The sequence below is a fragment of the Eubalaena glacialis genome, chromosome 6 (assembly GCF_028564815.1).
Source record: "Eubalaena glacialis isolate mEubGla1 chromosome 6, mEubGla1.1.hap2.+ XY, whole genome shotgun sequence".
NCBI lineage: Eukaryota > Metazoa > Chordata > Mammalia > Artiodactyla > Balaenidae > Eubalaena > Eubalaena glacialis.
Window position 1 is genome coordinate 66,576,771 of NC_083721.1, and position 20,291 is coordinate 66,597,061.

At 41.0% G+C, this 20,291-nt stretch overlaps 1 protein-coding gene across 1 annotated transcript in view; it reads left to right on the top strand.

The window, feature by feature from the left end:
* Positions 1-20,291, top strand: part of ARHGAP31 (Rho GTPase activating protein 31) — a 112,096-nt gene that overhangs the window by 50,227 nt on the left and 41,578 nt on the right. The window contains exons 2-3 of the mRNA XM_061194194.1: positions 11,808-11,910; positions 14,149-14,293. Coding sequence (XP_061050177.1) covers positions 11,808-11,910; positions 14,149-14,293 — 248 coding nt within the window. The remainder of the gene's footprint in view (positions 1-11,807; positions 11,911-14,148; positions 14,294-20,291) is intronic.

Sequence of the window (20,291 nt, forward strand, 5' to 3'; positions counted from 1 at the left end):
TCGTCTAGATCCAGAACTTGAACCTAGTGCAGATGAAAATCTGAGGCTGGGAGTAGCTATTTTTTTGGTCAAGGATATACAGCTGGTTCATGTTGCTTTCACTGATAGGTACCCAGCACCTAGTACCTGTGAGTCACCTGCGGGCAACTCAAAGAGGAACACAGTTACTCTCCTCAAAGGTCTGAAATCTAGTACCTGGAGGTCAGGACTAGAACCCAGGTTTCTTAACTCCTTGTTGTTAAGTCCTTCTCTGTCATCAAGTTGCTCTTAGACATGAAATCAGCTCAGCTTTCTGTGGCTTTCTGGTCTTCCCCATGCCTGGTCTGTGCCTGGGTTTTCCTGGTGTGGAGGTTAGGTTTATACAATGTACTGGAAAGTGCATGAACTTGGAATTCAGACAGACTCATAATTGCACCCCAGCTTTGCCACTAGCTGTTTGACCTTGGGCAAGCCATCCAACCACACCAAACCTTAGCTTTCCATCTATAAAATAGGAATAGTAATGTCTACACCTCAGAGTTGTGAGAATTAAATGAAATAATGATCGTTAAGCAAGGGACCCCACATAGCATTTGGTTAGTGCATCCCATGACCACCTACTAAGGCATGCAAAAAAAGAAAAAAAAAATGGCCTGGACACACTCAGACGAGAAAAAAACTTACATTGTCCTCATTCTTCAGATGATTGGTGTTAGTGACCCATACAGTTCAAGAAGCTGGTTTATTTTCCCTGTTTTGTCTCATTAACCTGCTCAGCTCCATCCCTTCTCCTTCTGGGACTCTCTCTGGAGGCAGACATGGCCATCTTCTTTATCCATCACTGCAGAAGAGCCTCCATCCGTGGCATCTCAAGGAGCAGGTGGCAAGAAAGAGAGGGTCTGTTAGTCCAGGAAATAAAATCTTGATTGGGTGATCCAAGCTGACTGTGGTCTTAACGCAGTTCTACTGAGGAGTTAAACGACTTGTTGGCAATGATAAGGGAATTGATGCTCACAGCTGGGCCTGGGAGTGTGCTGGGGCATGCCTGAAAGAGCTTTCTGGCATCTGCAAGCAGCCTTATGGAGTGAGTGATGTCTGCCCGACAACTCCCCTGAGAGCAAAGTCAGACAGTAGGAAGCACGAGCCAAAAAAGTTTTCATAAATTATACAAAGCCTAGCAGCCTCCATGTTCAGCAAGGGACAAAAGGGACATTCTCAGCAAAGGGACATTTTCTGCACCGTTCCTGTGTACCAGGTGAACAGGGCCAGCTCTAAGCCCAAGGCCGTGTGAGGGCTTCTCCAGGTTTGTTCTCTGTGTAGCCTCATCACACCCCACCTGGTTTCCCCAGTCAGCTCTGCCCTCCCTCATGGTCACAACCCTCCCCTCCCCCAAACCCAAAACACCCCAGAGGCCCCTTTCACAGTCCCTCCTAGGCTGTTTCCACTCGCTCATTAACTGATGATGTGTGGTCCCAGATATTTCACTGCCTTCAACCAACCTTTTATCTTTGAGTCACAAAGGCACTTACATTTCTTAAAGAAATTTTCGGAAGCAACTAGAAAAGAGTGAGGCTTCTCACCTCCCCTTTCATCCTCGGCAAAGCGTTCGAGGTCCTCTGCACTGACCCTAAAGGGACACCTTATTTTCCCTTGTTGGATCGATATGTTTGTGGCAAGTCTTTTCCTTCATATTATCCCCTCCTCCACCCACCTTTCTCAAAAGCCTGTTCCCTTGAAGGGAAGAATTCCAGGATTACCCCTACTGAGGCAGCTGCATGGATTGGACATTATTCTAAGGGCAATGGGAAGCCAGTGAATGTTTTGGAATAGGGGAGGTTTTCTATAGTGTTTTAGAAAGATTTGTTTGGCAGTGGAGCTCAAGATAGAATGCAGTCTTCCTAGGCTGTCAAAACTCCTTCAATTTACCTGAATTTACCTTCTCTTCCACCAGACTGGTCTAGTCAGCATTCCTGGAATTCACCACATTATTTCTTGTTTTCCCACCTTGTTTATACCATTCCCTGCTCTAGCTGCATCAGAAAGTGGGTGATGTTTACAAAGTGCTTATTATATGCCAGAAGCTTATTTAAGCTTTCTGCATGTATCACAGTATATAATTGCATCACATTGTATCTTATCACATCACAGCATCTCAAATCACCCCCTAGGAACCAGTGTCTGAGTTCTTATTGCATAGCCTTGTACGTCCTCCTTTATCCACTGATCAATCTCACAGCGTCGTGCGGCCCCAGGGTGAGGGTCCTGCCTCAGCCCTCTCTAACAAGGTCCCTCTCATACTGTCAGCTCTCTATAATGTACACAATTTCCTGTTCTTGTTCAACACCTAAAAGCCCTGCCTGACTTCCCCCACCATTGTGTAATCTTTTAGAAGAACTTCTGTCACGTTTTTGTGCCTCTCAACGGCCCTTAACATATTTTGCTTGATCGTTTCATACCGGCCAAGTTACTTAATACCTGTGGGCTTCAATTTCCTCATTTACAAAGCAAAGATAAATACCCTCCTCAGAAAGTGGTTGTGAGGACTGCACTGGGTACAAATCATGCATGAAAGTGTAGTGCTCAGGGGTCGGCACGTAGTAGGTACACAGTAATCGTCCGTTCCGTCTTGGCTTCTTGAGGGCAAAGATCTCATTCACCTTTTTGTCCGTTGGGCTGGATAGCCCTGCGGTACATCTGCCTTGGTAGAAGGAGAATCGTTGTCATTGGGAGGAGTGGGTGTACGGATGACAGAGACCTGAGAGCTCAGCTGGGATGAGTCAGGGTGTGGCGCAGAGGGAGGGCCTGGACACTTCTGTGGGAAAGAGCTGACTTGATATGGCATCTGAAACCCTGGAAGTGAGGAGGGGAGGGGACTCCAGGATACAGTCTTCCATCAGGAGCCTCACCCAGCAGTGGAGCAGAGCTGGTCCTTGGTCACACCAGGCCAGCAGGTTAGGCAAATACTTCTATTTAACAAGGAGTAATTACCTCACAGGGTCATTGGAAAGGACTTCAACACACATAGAAATTGCCTCCCTAACTTTAGAAAGCCCTTGGGCTTCTTTAATGAAACTTGTTTTTTTTAAAACTTATTTTTTTCTTTAAAAAAATTATTTGTACCTCACCCTAATTATAGAAAATTCAGAAAAGCAAAATGAAGAATATAGAAAAGCAAAAACATACTATTAGCCTTTCAGTGTGTGTGTCTTTTATCATTTGAGAGATGGTGAAGGGCTGTGTAAACGGGACAGTCACTCTTTGCTCTTTACATTTGTGTATCTTTTTCATTTTTTATTCTTCTCTTCCCCAGTGTTATTGCGATATAATTGATATACTCAACTGTATAAGTTTAAGGTGTACAGCATAATGGTTTGACTTACATAAATCTATTGTGAAATGATTACCGCAGTAAGTTTAGTTAGCACCCATCATCTCATATACATACAATAAAAAGAGAAAGAAAAGAAAGAAAAAAATGTTTCCTTGTGATGAGAACACTTAGGATTTACTCTTAACAATTTTCGTATATAATGTACGTCAATGTTAACTATAATCATCATGCTGTACATTGCAGCTCTAGTACTCATTTATCTTGTAACTGGAAGTTGGTACCTTTTGACCACCTTCATCCAATTCCTGCTCCCCACCTCCCCCACCCCCTCCTCTGGTAACCACAAATCTGATCTCTTTTTCTATGAGCTTCATGTTTTTTTTAGATTCCGCATATAAGTGAGATCATACAGTATTTGTCTTTCTCTGCCTTATTTCACTTAGCATAATACCCTTAAGGTCCATCCATGTTGTCACAAATGGCAGGATTTCCTTATTTTTATGGCTGAATATTATTCTGTTGTATATATATGCCACAACTTCTTTCTTTTTTAAGGTTTATTTATTTATTTGGCTGCACTGGGTCTTTGTTGCTGTGCGCGGGCTTTCTCTAGCTGTGGTGAGCAGGGGCTACTCTTTGCTGCGGTGCGCGGGCTTCTCACTGCCGTGGCTTCTCTTGTTGCGGAGCACGGGCTCCAGGCACGCGGGCTCAGTAGTTGTGGCTGGCGGGCTCTAGAGCACAGGCTCAGCAGTTGTGGTGCACGGGCTTATAGTCCCTCCAAGGCATGTGGGATCTTCCCGGACCAGGGATCGAGCCCGTGTCCCCTGCATTGGCAGGTGGACTCCCAACCACTGCGCCACCAGGGAAGTCCCTGCCACAGCTTCTTTAGCCACTCATCTTTTGATGGACACATGTTGTTTCCATGTCTTGACTATTGCAAATAATGCTGCTATGAACTGGGAGGTGCAGATATCTTTTCAAGTTAGTGGTTTTGTTTCCTTTGGATATGTTCCCAGAAGTGTGATTGCTGGATCATATAGCAGTTTTACTTTTTAATTTTTTTGAGGATCCATACTGTTTTCCATAGTGGCTATACCAGGTTATAATCTCACTAACGGTGCACAAGAGTTCCCTTTTCTCCATATCCTTGCCAGCATTTCTCTCTTGTCTTTTTGATGATGGTCATTCTAACTTGAGGTGATATCTCATTGTGGTTTTGATTTGTATTTTCCTAATGACTAGTGATGTTGAGCATCTTTTCATGTATCTGTTGGCCTTTGGTATATCTTCTTTGGAGAAGTGTCTATCTTTTGCCCATTTTTTATTTGGATTATTTGGTTTTTTGCTATCAAATTGTTTGACTTCTTTATATCTTTTGGATAGTAACCCCTTATCAGATACATGATTTGCAAATATTTTTCCTATTCCATAGGTTGTCTTTTCATGTTGTTGATTGTTTCTTTTGTTGTGCAGAAGATTTTTAGTTTGATGTAGTCCTGCCTGTTTATTTTTGATTTTGTTGCTTGTGCTTTAGGTGTTATAGCCAAAAAAATCATTGCCAAGACCCATGTCAAGGAGCTTTTTTCCTATGTCTTCTTCTAGGAATTCCATGGTTTCATGTCTTACAGATAAGTCTTTCATCCATTTCAAGTTAATGTTTGTGAGTGGTATAAGATACAGGTCTAGTTTCATTCTTTTACACGTGAATATCCAGTTTTCCCAGCACCAACTTTCCCAGACTGTCTTTTCTCAATTGAGTATTCTTGGCTTCCTTGTGAAATACAATTGACCATATATTCTTGGGTTTATATCTGGGCTCTCGGTTTTTTCCCACTGATCTTCTTTTCTGTTTTTATGCTAGTACCATACTGTTTTGTTTACTATAGCTTTATAGTATGGCTTGAAGTCAGGAAGTGTTTTTCATTTTTTTATCAGTATATATTGCTTCTGTAACTATTTCAAAAGGAACTTAAAAATAGATGTTAACCACTAGGTGTTGAACACCTAAAAGCCATCACCACAGTATGGTAGGGACTGCAGTGGTAGAGTTTCAGGCATATGGGTAGTCAAGGGCAAGGAACCAAACAGCTCTCCTTAAATGGTGCTTCCATACCTGGCCACTAACTCATGGGATCTGCCCTCTTGATGGGGAGGGTTTGAGTCAGGTAGGTGTAGCTTGGGGCTTTTTCTAAATTTCCTCCTCAGTGTGGTACCATGAAAAAAGCATGAGCTTTGGAGTCAGACAAACCTAGGTTTGGATCCCAACTCTGGCACTTACTAGCTGTGTGATGTTGGGCAACTTGCCTAACCTCTCTGAGAATCAGCTTTCACATTTTCAAAATGGAGAATTTTATGTCTTTTGTGGATTGGCTATGATTATAGAATGGAGCATGCTGTTAAAAGAGAGAGAGAGAGAGAGAGAAAAAAAGCACCTCATGCAGTGCCTGGCACATAAAAAGTGCTTTCTTCTTTGAAGGACCCAGATACCAATGGAGGACTGAAAACCCATCTGGAGAGTAATGACCAATCCCCTGTTTAGCAAAACATTTCAAGTGCTTGTGTTTTCAAGGCTATTCTAGATGAATGAGACAGAACTATCCTCATTTTCCCTAAAGAGCTCACAACTTAGTGATGGAGATGACATAGGTTCAGGCAACACCTAGCACTTAGTGCTGGATAAGAGCAGGTTTGCAATAAGTATTTGCTGAATTGGATTTTTTAATGAAAAATTTTGGGGAAAGGTAATATATTCTTATAGTTCAAAACTCAAAAGTATAAAAGAGTATATAATGAGGAGTTTCCCTCTTACTCATAGCCCTGGCCTCAGCTTCCCAGTCTCTTTTCCCATAGGCAACTAAAGTTATCACTTTATTATTCATCCTTCCATAGATATTTAATGCATATACAAAGGAATTGTATAGCTGTTCTGTTATTCTCTCTTTTTAAAAAAACAAATGCTCGTATACCATTACACTGGTCTGTGCCTCATTCTTTCTGCTTAACAATATATCTTGGAGACTGCTGTATATCAGTACATGAAAGTTTCCTCATTCTTTTGGATGACTATATAGTATTCCATTATATGGATATTCCATTATTTATATAAATAGCTTCCTATTGATGAACAATCTTATGCTATTACAAAAATTGCTGCAGTGAATAACCTTGTAGATATAGAAATGTTCTAGAATTAGAATAATGAAAATGTTCTGAAATGTGATTGTTGCTTAACTGTCAATATAGTGTAAACCACTTAATTATGTGCTTTAAAAGGGTGAATTTTATGACATTTGATTTATATCTCAATTTTTTTAAAGTTTAGAGAAACAGAAAAAGAAACTTTACCCCAAGGAGGACAGGCTAAATCCTGACATATTTAAAAAACAATTTTCCTTGGAAAATTGGAAAGCAGTTAATTTGCTTTTTGTAAAGAACAGAGAACATTATACTTTAAAAAATAAACACCACGAATTTTCAGACTTTTCTATAATTCTACGTTAGGTCAGGAGGAAGAGAGAAGAGGTTAAAACAGGGAGGAGAAAGGAGAATCAAAGAGGGAGAGTTGCAGGAGGACAGCGACCCCTCAGGCAAGCCAAGGCCCACAGAGGCTGGGAGGAGCGTGTCACAGGAGAGATGGAGGCACAGGAGACATGGAGGCACAGGAGACATGGAGGCGCAGGACACATGGAGGCGCAGGAGACATGGAGACGCAGGAGACATGGAGGCGCAGGAGACATGGAGGCTCAGGACACATGGAGGCGCAGGAGACATGGAGGCGCAGGAGAGATGGAGGCACAGGAGACATGGAGTTGCAGGATCGAGGAAGGAGGGGACAGAAATACAGGGCAGGAGCTGGCAGAGGGAGAAGGTACAGGAGCCACTGTGATGACAGATTCCTGAGGAATGGAAAGCTGGGAAGTTCTCTGCTGACAACCAGAAATAATAGAAAAGTGATTGAAATCTTTACTTCATCTCTTAAAAAATGCTGTAGTAGAGCAGGCTTATTCACAGCACAGCAGAGCTGCCTGAAGCCCTCACTCTCTCCCCTGTGCACAGCAGGAGATTCTCAAAGATTTCTTCCCTGTTCAGTGGCTTGTCTCTCTCTGACTCTCCCCCTGCAAGTATCCGTTCTTCATCCACCAGTGATCCTTGGTCCTTTCTATCACCTCAGTCAAGGTGATGAATATATCCATCATGCCCAAAAGTTTCCTCGGCCACTCCGCAGCTCCTGCCTCCTGCCTCTTCCCTGCTTTCTCCCACTATAAATTAGTTTGCATTTTCTTGAGTTCTATGTGGATGGAATCATATAGCATGTACTCTTCTATAGAATGGCTTCTATCGCCCATATGCTATATCATCCCTTGTTATTGCTGAGTAATAGTCCATTGTATATATGTACCACTAGACTTTACCCTGATGGTTAGGGATGCAGGACCCAGAGAGGGAATGAAATATGACCAGTACAGGACCTTAACAAAAATCCAGAATGGGGTGGGAGGAGTGCCATATTTCCCTAAAACACAAATGCAATTTGCACTGTGAAAGAATGAGGCTGCCATGATCACATAACTGATCAAATAAAACTGTATTTGTTCCAATCTCCATCTCCAGATCTGATCAGATCCCAGCTATATAGGGAAGTGGGGCAGCTTAGCAGGCATTACCTCTGGGGGGATTCAGAGAAATGATTTGATTGCTGGCCTTTTCTGCCCTAAACCCTTGAAGAAGTTTGGAATTGAGGAAAGAAGTACCGCCACGTTATTTATGAGTATAAAATGACTTTTAGTTGTACCAAGTTGGACCAAATGAAACAAAGGACTTTAAAACGTTTTGTAAATTGTAAAGCATAAATCAAAGGCAAAGACTTCTTTTCCATCAGAAACCACCTCAGGATTTATTTTGTGCTCCAATTAAAATTTAACATTAAAGATCGCTGCTCCAGGAAAAACCAAACCAAACCAAACAAAAAAGGGACTTAGAGAACCATCAGTGCGATAATTCAAAGAAGTCATAATGTTATATCATAATCAGCAACTGTGTGTACCTCTGTAGGAGGAGACTTAATGTTCTTTGGGTCCATGATAAATCCCACCGAACTAGTTCTGTGGCTCCAACCTTCTATAGCAACCTAAACAGGCAATGGAGACTTTCTTTCCATCTATACCTACTCAGCCATTTTGTATCAAGCTTCTATCCTGTCCAGAATCCTAGGGTGTCCCCAATTTGGTTGGGCCCCAGGAACAACAGTCTAAAGAATTCTGAGACTTTGAGATGATACTCTTGGCAGCCCCTGAAACATCACCGGCCAGTATTACCTTTAGAACCTTGCTCCCTAAGTATGGGCTGCAGATTGGCTGTATCTGAATCACCTGGTAATTTCCTAGAAATGCAAATTCTTGACTCCCCCCCTCCACCCTCCCATTGGAATCTGCATGTTAACAAGATCCTGGGGGTTTGTATCCACATTAAAATATGAGAAGCTCTGGTCTAGACAGTCGTTCTTCAACTTCAGCATGCATCAGAATCACCTGGAAAGCAGCTGCTGGACCTCATCTAGGGACCACAGTCTGAGAACCACTGCTCTGGCTCTAGAGCTGGATGATTACAGAGATCAAGTGGATCCTTTCTCATTTACTGAGTATGATGGAGAATTCCTACATCTTCCAACTCGGCCCAAGACGAGAATCCAAGAAAGCTAACACGCCTCAGGGACCAGGACCACGGCCTTTTCCCTTGGGTTGTTTTAATATTGCCTCCTGTTTAAACAGAGCTGTGGACTAGAGGTTCTGGGGCCTCTGTACCAAATTTATGGCAGAGGCTCCATCCGGGAATGTGTTTTCCTCACCTTTAAAACAAACGGAGCCTGAGGTTATACAACTGAGAGCCATGGTACTGGGAGGTGGGTCTTTGAGAATGGGACAGGACAGATTGGTGACCCTGCACTGCCCGTCTGTGGAGTGTTCCTTATAGAAGCCCTTTGAGGCTGAGGCTTTTGTCTTTGAGTCCTCTTTGGGAATGCTCCGAGCTCTCAAGGCCACCTGTGTCGTGCAACAGCCATATACCTTGGTACAGACTCACACTGTGAAACACATCAAGGTCAAGCACAGTTCCAGGACTGCTAACGAAATCTGTACACCGTTGGGTCAGGACTGCTGCCTTTGTATTATGAAGATACACCTCAATGCATAGAAAAGTGACCTCAATCAGAGAGGGACACAAAAGCCATTCTGAATAGGGAGGTGAGTGTTGACTTGTAAGAGGTTGGTCAGCTCTACCCCAACTGCCCGTCAGATGGGAGGCAGCAAACTGTTTTCACCAAGACTGAATCTCACAAATGATAAATCTACATCATATAGAAGCTTCAAATAGAAATAACTGTCATTGTAGAATGCTGCTTATATGCCAGGGTCTGTGCTAAGTATTTACAAGTATTACTTCAGTCCTAGCTATGAGGTTAATATCACTGTTATCCTCATTTTACAGATGTAGAAACTAAGAAACGGAATTATTGCATATTTTGCTCAAGGTTACAAAGGCAGTTTGGCATTCAATCCTGTGCTCTTGACCATGACCGTGCGTGGCAGGTTACAGAACAACATCTTGTTGTGGTTGGGAAAGAGTCGACCTACTGTGCACAATAGGGATTTTTTTTTTTAAAACAATACAGCTTTTTTAAGCATGGGAACTCTGTTTGCTTATTTATTTATTTATAAAATTTATTTAGAGGCATGAGGCATAAATAGGGTTCTCACCAAGAACCCTATTTCATAAAATAGATCAAAGTATAGCTCTTCTAATTGAAGCCAGGCAGGGGCTCTGGAACCCTGCCCACACTCACAGCCCCTCCTCCACCACACCCACTCCTACCCCGTGTTCACTCACAGGGAATAGTTCCACCTCTGTGGTCTCTGGCCTCAATATTTCCAATCCCAAGTTCACTTCCTGCCCTCTTTCCACCTTGGGTAACTAAGAAGCTTCTCACCAGTTGGTCATGAATGACAGGGGCAAAACATGGATGTGTCCTGGAGAAGAAAGGCTCTGGGGAGGCACAGCCTGTGAGAGGTGGGTGGAATACTTTAAGTGTGATGAATTTTACTCAGCACCGAAAATGATAGTTAGTGGTTGAAGGAAATGATGGGGAAGTTGTTTAGAAAGTATTGTAATAGAGAATCCAGGAAGAATGTTGAGCCTGAACACCTAGTATCGACCCATGTAAAGGTCAAGTCCAGCTTAGTACTGTGTGTGGGTATGATCATGTGCATTAAGCATTAATGGATTGGCTTTAGTCTCATCCAAGGCATTAATGGACTGAGTATGTTTTGGGGGAGTGAGCACAGTGCCAGCCAAAGCCCTGGTTCATGGAGTTCCCATACCACTTCTGTGCCTGAGGACTTTAGCACCCAAGGCTTTGGTAGTTCCAGACCATCTACAACACTCTCACAGAGGGACCTCTGGTGGATCTGCCCAAGGACCAAATTGGCAAGTGACTTGCCACTCTCTCCATGCCATCCAGAAGGCCTGTGGCTGCCATTCTGGGTCACTGAGCTGGCTGGGCTGATCAGGTTCAGCCCTGAGGAGAGAACAGCATAGCCAGACCCTTCTACCCAGGCACTGGACTTCTGGAGTGGCAGGAATTTGAGAGGCCATGTTGGTCCCTTATATGAGGTCCATTCTGTCAATGACTGGTTTGACCCATGTGGTGGTGGTGCCGGGGGAGGGGGGGGAGGTTCTCAACTTTAAAAAAAAACACTTACACCTTTAAATCACCTTTAACATTTTGGCAGATATTTTTCCAGTCTTTTTTCCCTTTGCAGTTTTTTAAACATAGCTGAATTCACAGGGTATATTCGATTTTGTGCCTTGTTCTTCTTTTACCTACCTACCTCATAAGCATTTTTCCATGCATTAATTACTTTTCATAAGCAACAAGTACTCTTGAGTGAGGTAAATAAATTTACCTGCGCCTTGGTTTCTTCATGTGTAGACTAGGCAAGAGTTCTCTAATTTTATCACACAACAGTCACCTAGAAGGCTTTTTAAGACACAGATTGCTGGGCGCCACCTCCAGAATTTCTGATTCAGTGGGTGTGAGTGGGGCCTGGGAATTTGCATTCCCAACAGGTTCCCAGGAGATGCTGGTGCTACTGGTCAGGGGACCACACTGGCAGAACCAGTGACATGAGGAGATTGTGTTGTGGGATTTCCAAGGTCACTGCTGGTTTCAAAAATCTAAGTGTTAGCATATTTTACAAATTCTTAAAAAAAAAAGACCTAACTCTTAAAACACATGGGTTTTCCAAACTTTAACAAAACCCTATGATTTTTTTTTAAATATCAAAAAACATCATCTACCATTTACAAGTAATTGTTTCCACTTGTAGCTCATATGCATTCCATACTTACTTCTCTTTGAAGTTACCTGGATTTTTAAAAAGCTATCTTTAAAAGACAGTCAGACTTATCCCTAATACTTTATTTTTTCTTTTCCTTTGCATAGTTCCATATGTATTGAAGAGCTGTGCAGAATTTATAGAGACTCACGGCATTGTGGATGGAATTTATCGGCTTTCAGGAGTCACCTCAAACATACAACGGCTAAGGTAAGCCAAAGAACAGCCCCCCAAAGGATTCTTCCATGATCCTTCCTCTGTCCATACCTCTATATGCAGGTATTGGGGGTATTAAAAACTGAAGGGATTGAGGGAAGGATGGCAGGGCAGAAGATCAAGTGCTGATGTTTTCAGATGCCTAACTCTTCTTAATCTAATCAGGAAGCTCTCCAGTCTGATGTAATTCTTTCCAACAAAAACTCCTGAGGGCTTTTCATCTGTTCCTATGTCTTGCACCAGATTTATCCCTCTTAGGTGGATTCAATTGAACTCAAATGATTTAAACTCCAAGTTGGAAAAAATGATTTATTATTACTCACTTGCCTACCCACAGCTCAGATCCCCATTACATGGTATTCAGAACTTGCAGGTCATCCTGAGTTTTTCTGTTGGCACCCACTCAACATTTGATATTTCATCTGGTCGAGAAATCAGAAGTCTGCATGATTGTGCATTTCTCTAATTGATGCCTGTATTTTTAAAATTATTGATAGAGGAACTATTTCCAATTCTATGGATTTATCCTAGACAATTCTAAAATGCATCCTAGAATTTTTTGGAAGAAATTTCTATCACACTGAATTAAGAGGACAGTAATCTTCTTTATATGTATTATATCTGTAAAATAAAGGGAGTGTATATAGTGTATATATAGAATATATACATTATATATATGTACTGTTCTATGACTAAAAGAATAGGTTTATGTATTTTGAATATTGTTCTTTAATACAAAAAGAACATATTTTATTATATTTATTATATATTCTTTAGTTACAAATGTAGACTTTTCAAATAAAACATTCTTGTTACAAGATTAATATGTAAAATTTACATTGTGCAGGTAATTCATTTTTTTATCTTCTTCCTCCTATTTAGTTTTCTGCACCTCCTCCTCAAATCTCAATTGTCATGAAACTATACCAAAGGAATAAAACATTCTTTTTACTCCCAGAGAAGTGATAGCTGTTAAAAAATAACTGGTTTATTGCAGCCAAAGGTTTTTTAACAGATCTCTGTGCTTACATCATTTCACTAATTTACTCATGTGACATTTTTCAGAGTTTCAACAGCAAGTATTTTTAACAGTTTACTCTTAGCTCTGAAACATACTACACAGTAGCTGGTATCGTGGAAGGACATTTGGACAATGGCCAATTCTTTTTCACTTAAGGACTGACCTTAGCCTTGACAAGGGAAATTTCTGGCTAACTAAATGAATAAGCTCTAGATTGTTTGTGTTCTGCCCTCGTAAGAAAAACACATGCCTATGAATTTGAGGCCATTGCATGGTTTTCTTTTCAAGGCCTCACTCAGTTCCTGTCAGGTTCTGACAGCATCAGGGATTTCCCTTCCCTTTATTAAAGGGGCAGAACCCGACTACAGGAGAATGGGCAGCAAGCTGTTTCAAGATGCTGGTTCTGAGAGTCCGGTTGACTTTGTCACCACTACATGTTTGAACAAATGAATACTCTCAAGAAAGCTATCTTCTCTTCTGCATTAAAGCTCAGATTTATCATCTTTTAAATAGATTTTTAACTTGTAAGTATATATTATTTGAGGCAGTATATTCATGTAACCTTGTTAGTAAATGTTTTTTTAATTAGAAATGAGGCCTGGAATCTGATGATGCTCCCAAGCACCCCACTATAGATTGTTTAAGAAGATATTTATGAGCTCATTTGTCCTGTGGGAGTCACTATCAAGCAGCCTAGAAGTTTCCATTCAGCATCAAAGAGAGAGTTGATTGAAGTTCTCAAACCTTGAGTTTGAGTCTCCAGATAAAACAAGTTTGCTGACATGAATATGTGGACGTGAATGATAACAATCTGACTCACCCTGGTTTTGGTCTCTCCTCCAAGAAAGAGAAGTTCATTTAAAACAATATTTTGGAAAAACTGAACTCTCAACAGGGTTTTTGGAAAATTGTTTTCATATTTCCCCACTGTCCATAATTGAGACTACAGACAAAATGCCATGGGAAATCCATTTGTAAATGGGATTATGTCTTTCTAATTACAGCAGCTTTCTGCAGGGAAGATCCAGACCTGAAGTGGAAATCTTTCCTGTAGCTTCCTTGTGCCTGAAATAGAAGGTCTTTTTGAATCAAGGTCAAAAATATGGTCAAATCAGCAGTTTAGGGTCTTTTTACCCCCTAAGCAGCCAAGTAGCTGCTGACATGGAACACATGTTCCTGGGATTGTTATGTCTCTGTCTGTGTTGTTTCAGGCAAGAGTTTGGCTCAGATCAATGTCCAGATCTGACAAGGGAAGTGTACCTCCAGGACATCCACTGTGTGGGCTCCCTCTGCAAGCTCTACTTTAGGGAGCTGCCCAACCCCCTCCTGACTTATGAGCTCTATGAGAAATTCACGGTGAGTGTTTGGATTTCCGTTATGGTTACTGGGTGGGATGCATGGATGGGCCAAGGAAAGTTTCAGCACTAAAATTACAATAATAATACTCACCAGATGGTTGCCATTATCTTGGTGATGGAAGTAGGATGGTATAGTGAGGAAAGTAGGGTAGTGGGACTGTTTGCTAAATTTTTCCTTTCTTAAATTTTCAGAATCATGTTTGTTTGTGTGTAAGAACTGGGTTAAATCATCTCCACATTTATGTAACCAAATGCGTGTCATTATATAGGGAGGAAACTAAGAACCAGAAAATGAAGTGACTGGCCCAAGGTCACTCTGCCCCCTAGCAGGACAGGAACCTGAGGCTCCAGATGCTACCCCCATGGCTAATTCATTTCAGGCTATTCCTTCTGTGTTTCTTTTGGGGGTTGCACAAAGAGGTAGGTGGGTAGAGAAGGGAGAGAGAACAAACAGAAGTCAACAGAGAGGTCAGAATGCTGGGAAGAGAAAAGATTCTGGGAAAAGCAGCTGAGAGGGAGTGCAGGTTAGGCCAGTGAGTTGGATTGGTGGAGGATGGATGGGCAAGAGCAGAACACCTATATAGCAGTTGTATGGTCACCAAATAGGGTCCCCAAAGGAAAATGAGAAAGGAGAATAAATGCTTAGAGCATGTCTTTTTTTTTTTTTTAAACATCTTTATTGGAGTATAATTGCTATACAATGGTGTGTTAGTTTCTGCTTTATAACAAAATGAATCAGTTATACATATGTCCCCATGTCTCTTCCCTCTTGTGTCTCCCTCCCTCCCACCCTTAGAGCATGTCTTTAAAGACAGCATTAAAAATAGGGCTTGGACATTTGGCTGCAGGTGGGGAGGTGCAGAGTAGGTGAAGAGTTTGGGTTTAACCAAGGTTGAGGCTCAGCTAGAAAAAGAGGAGGAGGGATATGAGAGTATGTGCAAGGGAGTGATTGAAATAATTGACCATAGAATTTTGTCTGGATAAGAAGGGAAATGAGGGCCTAAGGCAGGTGAGTAACAGTGAAAAAGTAGATCAATGGGTCATTCATCCCAATGAGGTCAGCAGACTGTTGGAGTAGGGTGGTCAGAGGGGATGTTTGAAATTAAGGTTATGAAGGAGTTGCAATTATTGGTAAGGACCAGATCTAGGCTCTAACCATGGAAGGAATCTTTCTTATGGCTCTTGTAATGAACTTATTTTGAGCATATAAATGTTCTTCAATTTGAAATTATATAGGGATAAATGAATGCTTTTTAAAAATTGGGTGTGGACCGTTAAAATAGATTTAGGAGTTTTCAGTGATACAGGGAAACACTATGATAACTGGAAAAAGCAGGTACACAGTTGTATATTAAGACATGATTAAAAAGAAAGATGTTCACAAGATTAATAGCTATTTATTTCAATGATGGGATTATAGATAGTTTTCCCTGCTTCTTTATACTTTAACTTTCAAAATCTTATCCACTGAAAATACATTAATTTTTTAAAAATAAATAAATAAATAAATAAATAAATAAATTTATTTATTTATTGCTGCGTTGGGTCTTTGTTGCTGCCTGTGGGCTTTCCTTAGTTGTGGTGAGCAGGGGCTACTCTTCGTTGCGGTGCGCAGGCTTCTCATTGCGGTGGCTTCTCTTGTTGCAGAGCACGGGCTCTAGGCACGCGGGCTTCAGTAGTTGTGGCTCGCGGGCTCTAGAGTGCAGGTTCAGTAGTTGAGGTGCACGGGCTTAGTTGCTCTGCAGCATGTGGGATCTTCCCAGACCAGGGCTCGAACCCGTGTCCCCTACGTTGGCAGGCGGATTCTTAACCACTGCGCCACCAGGGAAGCCCCCCGTTAATTTTTTAATTAAAAAAATTAGGTCAAAACATACAAACAAACAGAAGTGAGCATAAATGTTGACCACTTGAAAAGCCAACATTAACCAGCTGAGGGGACTCTTAAAGATCTAAGAGGACCTTGAGATCTAAGGCAGAAGGCAAATGAGCCTCCACTCTGCATGGCTAAGTCATTAATAACGGCAGCCTTTGACCCTCCAACCACAGAGGAGTCTTTCCCGGGAACCAGGAGGAAAGGTTGTGGGTCTCGTGTGTCTGTCAGATTATCATCATCATCATGATATATAATACCCAATAAAAATAATCATCCTCAATAAAAGACAATTTGGAAAATGGGGAAAAGTAGAAAGGAACCCTTGGTCTCTCTTCTTAAAGACCAAAGACAACTACGATTAACACAGGGTTATTTCCTTCATTCTTTTACTCTTTGCATAGTGTTTTTGTTGTGTTCTGTTTTTCTAAACCAAACTAAATTTTTGTTGTAAAAATTAAAGCAATCCAGAAGAATATAAAGGAGAAAGTATAAATCACCTGAAATCTCACGTCCTAGGCATATTTTCTATTAACATTTCAGGAGACATCCTTACAGATCTCTCTGTCTTTCTCTCTCTCTCTGTCTCTCCCGTTCTCTCTCCCAACTTTTGTTCCTCAATACTACATATTGCTGTTTTGTAATGGTGCTAATTCAACAATGTGACTTTCTTTCTTTCTTCTTCTTTTTTTTTTGGGGGGGGGGCCGCACCATGCAGCATGCAGGATTTTAGTTCCCCGACCAGGGATCAAACCCATGTCCCATGCAGTGGAAGTCTTAACCACTGGACCGCCAGGGAAGTCCCAGGACTTTTTGTTTCTTAACACTTTGCTTTTTATAAACAACATTAAAGTGAACATTTTTGTACATATATCTTTATACTTTTGTCTATTTATATCCTTATGAAAAAAATCACAGAAGATTTACTGAGTAAAAAGTGCTTATTTAAAATTTTGTCACATGTTGCCAAATGGTTCTGTAGAGAGACAAGAATGTTCTTTTTCCTGCAGCCTTGCCAACACTGGGTATTTTCAATTTGTTAAACTGTTTGACAATCTCAGTCAACCAAAAATATATCTTACTGTTCTTTTAATTTGTGCGTAAGACTTTCGTGTTTGTTTTCTGCATAGTTTTAGTCTTCTTATCAGTATACAGTTTCATCCTTGAATAAGACTACAATATCATCACGTTAACTAACTGAATGAGTCTAATTTAACTAAATTTCATTCTATGGTAGATGGGGGTAGATAGGAATTCTTGTCTAGAAACTTGAGAAATACAAGTTTCTTCTTAGATCGTGTTTAGAGGCTCAGAAGAAAACCCATGATGATCTCTCCCCACTTGTGTTCCCTGACATTGCTAATCATTCTGTCTCCCACAGCGACAAAAAATACCAAAGCAATGTTATTGTCCACTGGTCGTCAAGTCTCAAGAAAACTTAACATTGTATTTAAACATAGTTTAGTGATACTAAGAAATAAAACAAAAATGTTTTGTTGTGACAACTGAGCTCTACATACGTACGACCTAGTGATGTTAACTATGTAGAAAAATTTATCATTGAGTAGATTGCTTTGATCACAGTGACGAATTATGAAAATATAAGCAAACCTTCTCCAGGGACATGGGAACAGCTCTATTACATTGTCACGCATTCTTACAATGATTTATTTAAACTCACTTGCACAGCTGAAGTAGAATAACATTTCAATGGAATATAACAGAATTAGAAAAATATTAATAGAATAATAATAATTATGATATCTGCCACTTATTGAGTGCTTACTATATGATAAGCTTATTACAAATATTATTTCATTCAATCCTCAAATAACTCTGTGAAGTAGATTTTATTGCCTCTTTTACAGATGAGTAAATTGAGGCTCCAAGTGACTTTTGCCTGGGTTTGTACAGCTAGTAAATGGAAGTAAAGATTTAACATTCTGTCTCAGAACTACCACACTATTTTCAAAATAGATTTAACAGCTCTTAAATAGTCTCAGGTATTAAATAATTTAATATGAAATAAGGAAAACATCCCAAACTGGTGAAGGAACAATTCAATAAACAATGTTAGGAAAATTGGCTAAGTGTTGGGAAAGGGGAGAAGTCAAGTTACATTCTTACCATTTAGCGAATTTCAGGGTGGAGAAGGGCTTTCTAAGAATAAAAGCAAAGGGAAAAAAAATCACCAAAGACAAATTTAACAAACTAAACTACATATAGATTATTATTTTCTCTATTTAAAAATACATTAACAAAATTAAAAGGCAAATGACTATGGAAAACATTTACAATAAAGATGAGAGGAGATTCATATTTTTAATTATATAAAACTCCTACCTATCAATAAAAAATAAAAAGCATATAACACCCTGCAAAACAAATGAGCAAAGAACCTCAACAGACAATTCATAGAAGAAATATAATTATTTAAAAAGTATAAATGGGGAATTCCCTGGCAGTCCAATGGTTAGGACTCCGCTCTCTCAGTGCCGAGGCCCCAGATTCAATCCCTGGTCGGGGAACTAAGATTCCACAAGCCTCGCAGCCAGTAAATTAATTAATTAATTAATTATAAAAAATAAATAGGGCTTCCCTGGTGGCGCAGTGGTTGAGAATCCGCCTGCCAGTGCAGGGGACACGGTTTCGAGCCCTGGTCCGGGAGGATCCCACATGCTGTGGAGCAACTGGGCCTGTGCGCCACAACTACTGAGCCTGCGTGCTGCAACTACTGAAGCCCGCGTGCGTAGAGCTGGTGCTCCACAACAAGAGAAGCCACCACAATGAGAAGCCTGCGCACTACAACGAACAGTGGCCCCCCGCTCGACGCAACTAGAAAAAGCCCGTGCGCAGCAACGAGGATCCAGTGCAGCTAAAAATAAAAATAAATAAATAAAGTTATTTTTTAAATAAATAAATTTTTAAAAACCAACTTAAAAAATATAAATGGGGCTTCCCTGGTGGCGCAATGGTTGAGAGTCTGCCTGCCAATGCAGGGGACGCGGGTTCGAGCCCTGGTCTGGGAGGATCCCACATGCCGCGGAGCAACTAGGCCCGTGAGCCACAACTACTGAGCCTGCGCGTCTGGAGCCTGTGCTCCGCAACAAGAGAGGCCGCGATAGTGAGAGACCCGCGCACCGTGATGAAGAGTGGCCCCCGCTTGCCGCAACTAGAGGAAGCCCTCGCACAGAAACGAAGACCCAACACAGCCAAAAATAAATAATAAATAAAAATTTGAAAAAAAAATAAATTTATTAGAAAAATATATTTGCATATTAAAGAAACATTTTTTAAATGTTAGTATTTCATGCTGCCTAGCCTGTGGTGACACTGGCTCTTTCATAGTTTTCTATTGCAAGTAAGTGTAAATTGGCTGGACATTGCAGAAAGTCATTTGAAATTACTATCAAGAGTCCTAAAATGCTCATATCTTTTAATACAGTAACTCTATTCTAGGACTCCATTCTAAGATAATAATCAGATGCACACACAAATAATTGATTTACAAATATTTCACTGCCATATTACAATAACAAAACTGGGGAGTATCTACACGTATAACACTAAGGGATGGGTTAAATAAATGACAATAAATCTATTGTTTTCAATCCTGTGTAGCTGTGAAAAGTCATATTTCTGAAGACTATTTGCTGTCCACAATATAAAGTTAAATGGAAAAAAGCAGTATAGGCAACTAAATAGGAAATGATGCCAGTGTTCATATTTGGTGCTGGGGAGCCCGGACAGATTGCTTCTTTTAATGCTTCACATGTGAGTAGGTTAATAGTAGTTATGTCTGGGTGGTGGGATAGCGGGTGCTTTTTATTTCCTTCGAGTACATGTATTAGTTTCATGAGGCTGCTGTAACAAATTACTACAGACTTGGTGGCTTAAACAACAGAAATTTATTCTCTCACAGTTCCAGAGTCCAGAAGTCTGAAATCAGTTTCACTGGGCTGAAATCAAGGTGTCAGCAGGGCCATGGTCCTTACAGAGACTCGAGGGGGAAACCTGTTCCTTGCCTCCTCCAGCTTCTGGTGGCTGCTGGCATGCCTGAGCTTGTGGCTGCATCACTCCCATCTTCGTCTCCATGGTCACACTGCCTTCTCCTGTCTGTGTCAAA